This window comes from Corvus moneduloides, chromosome 15, assembly GCF_009650955.1.
Source record: "Corvus moneduloides isolate bCorMon1 chromosome 15, bCorMon1.pri, whole genome shotgun sequence".
Lineage (NCBI taxonomy): Eukaryota > Metazoa > Chordata > Aves > Passeriformes > Corvidae > Corvus > Corvus moneduloides.
The window spans coordinates 9,293,367-9,301,133 of NC_045490.1; the positions used below are offsets into that span (position 1 = coordinate 9,293,367).

At 50.4% G+C, this 7,767-nt stretch overlaps 1 protein-coding gene across 1 annotated transcript; it reads left to right on the forward strand.

Moving 5' to 3' along the window:
- The first annotated feature begins 4,296 nt into the window (after nt 1-4,296).
- Nucleotides 4,297-4,827, forward strand: NEUROG1 (neurogenin 1). Its single transcript, XM_032125404.1, has one exon. The coding sequence runs from the start codon at nt 4,297-4,299 to the stop codon at nt 4,825-4,827; it is 531 nt and encodes a 176-aa protein (XP_031981295.1).
- Nucleotides 4,828-7,767: the final 2,940 nt, after the last annotated feature.

Here is a 7,767-nt window from a genome sequence, read left to right on the forward strand (position 1 = left end):
CAAATCCTTTAAAGACAAAGCCCTTGAGCTGCTCCCAAGGTGTTTCCCTGGCAGGTGAACTGGCTCCTGCTCCAAGAGGGGTCAATGCTACCTCCCTGCAGGCTGAGATCCCTTTCAAATACTGGGCTTCCAGGGCTGTCCATTAGCCAGCAGCCACAGCACCAATCCCTGAACCCCCTGTAAGCCTCGGGCCGGGGGCTGTAAGGTGACTCCAGCCGGGTGGAGGGTGAAGGGTCCCAGGGGCACAGCCCTGTATGTCCACCCCTACCCTTGCAGCCCTCACAGCACATCTGTCCCCGGACCAGGCTGGCCAGAAGCCACTGTGCTCTGCACCATGTCCAGACAAGCACAAGGAGACAAGCTGCCCCACTGAACCATCTCCTGGTTTCTACCTGATTTTAAAATTCCTGCTGCATCCACCCAGGCATCTCCAGGGGTGAGGGAGCAAGATCCTTCCTTTACTCCTGCAAGGCACTGGGTCTAGCTTTCTGCTCTGGGTGATGGCTTTGCCATCAGCCATGTCACCTCTCCGAATTTAGTTCAAGCATTCTCCACAGGCAGCTCTGCCTTCTCTTTCTGGCCATGCTTTCAAACAATGAGAGAGGAAAAAAAGCAGTATTCTCCTGGTTATTTGTTATTTTGACACTCATCCCAAGAACTCATCATTAGTTCAAGCCCTCTTGTAATAATGTAGCAAAAGACAGAGTTTGCTGAGTTACTGTAATGATATATCATCTTAAGACCTGAAAAAAATTGTTACCTCCGACTTCTCCGAAGCACTCCAACTGTAGGAGCAGTTTTACTGTGAACTGCTCATTTCCATGCTTGAAGAGTGATGCTAACACTGCTCTAATGATCATAATTATGGTTGGGTTTGAAATGTGAGGTCGATTTCTGACATGGAGTTTTATTTACCTTTTTAAGGTACAACAAATACTTACCAGAGAATGGCATCTTCTAATTGACTGGCTTTTTCCTTGGAGGAAACAGTGCATCCAGAGAGCTGCAGGGAGCCTTGTGGCACATTTTCTCCAAAAACCCTTCCTCCACCTTTATTCATCAATTCCTACTTTTTCTGGAGTCCAGCCATGAGTGAGACCCCACGCACGATGTCTCAACATGAGGGCAGAGGAATGAGCTTCGTGCTCGAGGCCTTACAAGTGATAAATGTGCTGCATGGAAATGCACCCACAACAATGCAGATTTTGGGTGAGCAGTTTGCCATCACTTGTAAGGAAGGATGGGCCGATCCAGCTGTGCTTTCTCATAGTAAAAAATGCCACTTGAATCTTTTTCCCTTTCACTATTTTTAAGTGCTGTCTCTCAAAGCAAATTATGAAGTATTCCTGAAAGCTCCCTTAGAGTTCAAAATATGAAATTAATAGTATCCATGAGTCCAGCTGAACCCAGCTGCACTTACATTAAGGTGGAAAAATTAGAATCAAAGGCTAAAACTCAGGATAAGGCCATCAGTGAGATGCTAGCAACATGCTGCATGTTTCTTGAAATCAATGGCCCTCTTTCGTTTTGGAATTTTTTTTTCCAATCCCAGAAAACTTCACAAAACTTCAGCAGCCGACTTCCATAGGAGCAGGCCCATAGGTGTAAGAGCTATTATCTGTGTTGGCTGAATAATTTATCTGCAAAATTAGTAGACTGCCTGTGATAGAACTGGTTGAATTATTCATCGGGAATAAATTATCCAAGATATTTAGCACTTCTTTCTGTTTGCGAAGGCTTCCTGAAACAATTCTGGTTCTGTGAATGCATTCGTTATTCATAAGTACACAGTGAATAGATTATGCAAACAAATTTCAGCCTATGGGTTGTTTGTGAAACATTCACTTCAGCCCTGGCTATTCATGGCTGTGACTGATCACAGAGACACATGGTGCTCTCTCCCCTCCTTGATTGGAGCACAAACTCTTAAAACAAGAGAATAACAAATGACAAACTGCAAATGATGGATAAGGACTAATGAATAATGCGCTTTCACTGCAAACTTTCAGACAAGTGATCGGTTGTGCCAAAGTCTGTGAAACTCTAGGGAATCATAAACATTTTAATGAATAAACTATTGACTGCCCAAAGACACCTAAACAAAAGACAATAAAAGTGTTGCAGACAACACTAGAGTTTATATCACAATATATAAAATGCACAGTAACAAAAGTTGAACACTTTTTGCCATATGCTTCCATAACCTTTAAATTTTGGTCCCTTCTGGCTTTCTGGTTAGTGCTAGCAACACCACTGTCGGTCTCTGCCTGCTGACAGAGGCCTCTAATTGTGCCGTCACTTAAGGACATGAGTAACTCAGTGAAGTGGAACTGCTTAGTGCAGAAAGTCACTTATGTATGCAGAGGCCCTAAAAACATCAGCGTGATTGCAGGTCGGTGATTGAGAGAGCCCAGTCCCTCCCGGGAACAGCCAGGCCCCCGTCGCCTGCCGTCCGTGGGTATATTGCACACCCCTGGTCTGCAAGCGTATAAAGATGTAAAAAAGCAGAAAGAGAGCTGATCCTGCAAGCTCGGCCGCTGCCAAACTACTTCTAGTTTGAGACTCGTTAATATTCATCACCCAGGGCTTTTTGGATTGCTCACTTCTGTGCGTGATCGTCTTGGCACAAAGAAGGTTGTTTGTGGCAGTTTGCTGGTGTAGCGGGTCATCGCAAAGCGAGGAGGGTGCAAAGCAGAAATAACTGATAGCAAACTCCTCGCTCAGGTTCAAGTAAAGAATGGTTGCTGTGAATTTAAAACGCAGAGATAGACAATAATTTAGCCTGTCAATATTCCCTGTTTACCGAAGATCAAAGGCATAGGAGAAAATCAAAGGAGGGGGAATCAATCCACATTTTGCATAAGGGGAAAACAGGTAAATACATGTGAGTTTAGGCATAGGCACCTGAAAATGGCTATTGATGGGCCGTGAAACTGAAAACCTTCCAGGGACACAAGTACCTGAGTGCTGACAATGGGGCTTCTTCGAAGTAGGGAGAGCAGGATGCAAAGAGCCAGATGTTAGAATGAGGAACTTTTTAGCCAGTTACAAAACTGCGGCTTCCCAAAATGTTAGATAGTGATACCCTGGCACTGAATGGGGATTAGCAGAGGCAGCAAAAACTTTACGATCAAAAGAGCACAATTCTTTGTTTTTATCCAGACAGAGAAGAATTGTACCTGTACATTGTATATGCAGTGTGTGTATATCTATATACAGTGTATATATATTGTGATTACAACCACCGGTTTATAAAATAAATGTCCTTTGGAACTTTTAACTTTCTGAACACCTGCAAAACCCTTTTCAAAGCGAAGCACGTGAAAGCCGAAGTGCATGTTGATATTCACCTCAGAAACGCAGGAGGGAAATACCTGCTTTGAGTTTTACCATTCTAGAGTATTTTCACTTTGACGGGTGGATGTAGAAAAACCGCAAGGTGCAACGAAAACCTGACGAAATCTTCCATCCGCATCTGGCTGGGGAATAACCCACGGCTCATCCCCTGGAAGTCCAGATTAACCTTTTTCTTTCCCCAAACCTCCTGCTCGCAGCGGTTTAAACTCACACTGGAGCCCCTCCGGCCGGAGCGGGACGGTGACCCCTCCACCCCCGCGCTGAGCCGCGACCCCCCTGCCCCGCTTTGTCCTGCCACCTCCCTCCCCGCACACAGGGGGGACAAAGCGGAGGGACCCCCCCTCTCTCCCCCGTCCCCCGGGGGCGCGGCAGATGCGCGGCCGCCCGCGGTAATTGCGGGCACGCTCCGGAGGGCGCGGCGCACGGGGCCGACCTGCCGCCTCGGCGCGGCCCCGCGGGGCGGCCACGGGGCCATTGTCCGCCCGCCGCTATAAGAACGGGCGGTCGCGCCGTCGTGTGCCAAAGCCGCCGCTCACACGAGCGGATCGCAGCCCGCAGCACTTCAAAGCCACGCGCGGTCGCGTGTCCCCCCGCCCCGCCTTTCCCCGGGCTTTGGCTTTTTTTTTCGCTTTTTTTTTTTTTTTTCGGCGCTGAGTCCCCTGCCTTCCCCTATAGCGGCCGGCTCGGCTTTTTCCTCTCTGTATTTTCATACCGTTATTGCTTAACCGCATCCCCGGGAGTGCCTTTCCATGTGAGTACGGGAGCGCCGGCACCTGCCAAGCACCCGCACCGCCACCCCCTTCGTTATATTTATTTTTTTCCTTCCCCCCCCCCCCCCCCCACCCCTTCCCCGGCCGCTTCGCACCTTCCCCTTCGCTCCCCCCTCCATCCTCCCCTGCCCCGCGTGGCAGTGACGGGGTCCGGCTTCTCTCCCGCAGGATGCCCGCCGAGGCGCCCAGCAGTGGCGACGGCGCGGAGCCCGGCGCTCCGCGGGAGCGGCGGAGACGGCGCGGCCGTGCGCGGGCGCGGACCGAGGCGCTGCTGCACACGCTGAAGCGCAGCCGGCGGGTCAAGGCCAACGACCGGGAGCGGAACCGCATGCACCACCTCAACGCCGCCCTGGACGAGCTCCGCAGCGTCCTGCCCACCTTCCCCGACGACACCAAGCTCACCAAGATCGAGACCCTGCGCTTCGCCTACAACTACATCTGGGCCCTCTCCGAGACCCTCCGCCTGGCCGAGCAGTGCCTCCCGCCGCCCCCCGCCTTCCGCGGGGTCGGCGCGCCCCCCAGTCCCGGCAGCGACGCGGGGTCCTGGTTGTCCAGCGCCTCCCCGTCCGCCCCTTCGCTCTGCGCCTCCGCCTCCGGCCCCAGCAGCCCCGCCACCTCCGAGGACTGCGCTTACGCGCCTGCCGACAGCCTAAGGGGCTTCCGCGGGCTGCCCGCCGGCCCGGGCGCGCCCCTCCGCTAGCGCGCACCGCCCCGCGCCCCCCGCGCACCGCCCGGCGCTCCCAGCCCAGGGCTGGCGGCGGAGGTGGGGGGGGAAGAGGTTGGGGGCCTTGTCCCGTTGCACTTTTCATCACTCTCCTTCCCCCCCGGCCCCTTCCCCCCGACCCCCGCCTCGCCTCCCGCGCCACTCCGAAAAACTGGGAAAGAAGAAAAGCGACAGATTTGCTGCCGCAGACGAGGTGAAAAGTCAATTTTACAATTTGTAGCTCTCCAGCGAAGAAAAACGAGCATGAAAATTTGGTTTGAACGCCCTGACAATACCATGAAAAGGCTTAAGGGGCCGATGCGGCCCGGGGCGCAGCGCGGGGCTCAGCGCGTCTCTCCGGCCCTGCCCCGGGGCGGCTCAGCCCCTCCCGGGGGTCCCAGCACCAGCCCCGATGGGACCCCGCACCCGGCGGACAGCGGAGAGGCTCATGCATTATAGATGCTGACCCCCAGCGCGGCCGGCCTGCTTTTGAGTGGGAGCAGACACGGGGTATTCAGCGGCTGGACCAGAAAGCGGTTTAATTTATTCAAGATGTTCATTCATATGAAATTGTATTTTGTACATAAAGAGCTTTATTCTATTATTATACCTCTTATCAAAGTGGGGGTTTTGTTTTGGTTTGGGTTTTTTTAAGAAATCGTACTTTACCCTGTAAATAAAATTTTTAACGTTTGTACTGAATTTCAGCAGCGCTTCTGGGGTTTTGTTTCTTGAACTCGAGGGGTTCACTCCTCAGAAGGAGGCTGGGGTGGAAGGGAAGGGATCACCCCAAGGCAGCAGCCAGCACTTCCGACACCACACTGGCCACGGACACATGTGGCTACCTGGCGCCCAAGTCTCCTAGAGAAGGGATTAGAGCCCTGCTCAGGAGATGCAAGCAGGGAACAGGAGCAGTGCTGGTGTTTCAGGCTCTCCTTGCCGTGGTTCACAGCAGGAGCTGGAAAGTGTCAGGTGCTTTGGGGCAAGGAGAAGGTGCTGCACCCCTGAACAGGGTACAGCGCTTGTAACTTTCCCTGAACCTGCAACACTGGCAGAGCTTGACTGGCATGAGCTACCTCTTTTCCTCAAGTCACAAGGTGGGATGGAGGCTCCCCCAGTTCACTCACGGGCAGGGAGAGGAAAAAGGGTGGCCAAATGTGCCATCTCATGGCCTCGGCACCAGCTCTGGCACAGCTCTGGCTCTCACCTAGAGACTGAGGGTGTCAAGAGCACCCTCGTCTCCAGGAAATCTGCTCCACTGTTGCAAAATCCCAAACTTTCCTTTCTCCTGCAATGGGGTGTAACAGGAGCCCTCTGACCCCCAAAATCCTACCTTGCTGAAGGGCTTCTACTCTTCCTGACTTCATCCTCCCTTCTCTTTAGCATTGCTCAATGCTCCCATATTGCACTGGGCACACAGACCCTTTAAAACAAGTTTTATCCTCTTTGTTTTGTTTTATGGGGGAAATGAGGCAGCACAGACATGCCTCTACAGCCATCTCCAAAACATGGGTGAATTGGAGCTGTGTGTGCAGTTAGCAGGGAGTTTGTGAGGAAAGATGGATAGAGGGTATTGTACAAGCCCAAATAAACAAGTTCCTACAGATCTCTGATGGGACAGCCAAGGATTATGGAATGAATTGACTTTCATTTCTCTGTGCCTCAGTTTCTCATCTGTAAAATTGAGGTACCACCATCTCACATCATCAGTGAATTTAAGGATTTAATTGCGCAGAGCTTTCAGTGTACTCAGATGCTCAGGCCTGCAGTAAAAGCCCAGGAAGGAATGCTTTAGGACAAGATCATACACTGTGTGGGGTAAAAGGCATAGAGCAAACACTGGAAGCATCAGAGAGAACACTGAGAAGCTGTTCATCACACAGGCAAAAGCTCTGCCTGAAAGTTAACCCTCCTGTGGGAAGATACTATCAAAAACATAATTTGGGATCATATAATTGTCACAAAAATTAGAAGGAGAAGAGCTGAATTGTTTGCACAGACACTTCAGTGTCAGCATTTCCTCCTGAGTGCCTGAGCCTGCAATATAGACAAATATTTCTTCAACACAATTTTCATATGCATGTCTATACAGACACACACCCACCTCTGCTTCTCAGTAACTAAAAATGCTGAAAAGTGTTATTTTTTGGAAATCCTAATAGCAGCATAATAGTTATATTAATTAAAGACACCATCAACTAGCATAGGGCAGTTCCTTAATGATGTCCTGTTAAATAAAAGAGATTTGTGAAATCTAATTCTGGCAGTAACAGGTCTTGATCTGTGACGCAGTGAAGCTTTGCTTGCACCTGCCCTTGAAAGCCAGGAGGTTTTGTATGCAGGAGCCTCCAGGGGCTGAAATTTAGTACAGTCCATGGAGGCGGAAGGTCATCTAAAGTCACTGGGTCCCAAGACACTGGACTTCAATCTCAAAGAAGAAAAAAACTCCACCAAACTTCAAAATATCCTCTATTCTTTTGTGTTTTCTTAGCTGCCAGCAGAGATCTGTGGACATTATGCAGTATATAAAGACCATACATCTACCAGGACTCAGTGTATGATGTTAATGTTCCTAATGGGCAATGAAAGCTGCAAAGTGTGTGAGGACACAATTAGATTCATACATTAACATGAGTCAGAGAACAGTTTTTCCCTGGAGCGGTGATAGGTTCAGACATAGTTGAACAAATCTGCCGCCGGGACAGATGGAATGCCCATATTCAGAGGCTGCAGCAACAACCTGCACCCCCATTTACAACAAGGGGGTTTGTATTTACTTTTATCAAAAGAATAGTTTGGTGAATTGGAACAGGCTTCCCCAGCTGGAAGCAGGCGGCTATTCTTAATTGCGCTAAAATCATCTCCTTGCATTACTGCAGGGGGAAAACTGTGTGAATTAAATACTAGGGCTGATGAAAGCATTAGCAAATTTTTTGG

Excerpts from the sequence above, each read along its gene's own strand:
- NEUROG1 (XM_032125404.1), top strand. The coding sequence starts at position 4,297 with ATGCCCGCCGAGGCGCCCAGCAGTGGCGACGGCGCGGAGCCCGGCGCT.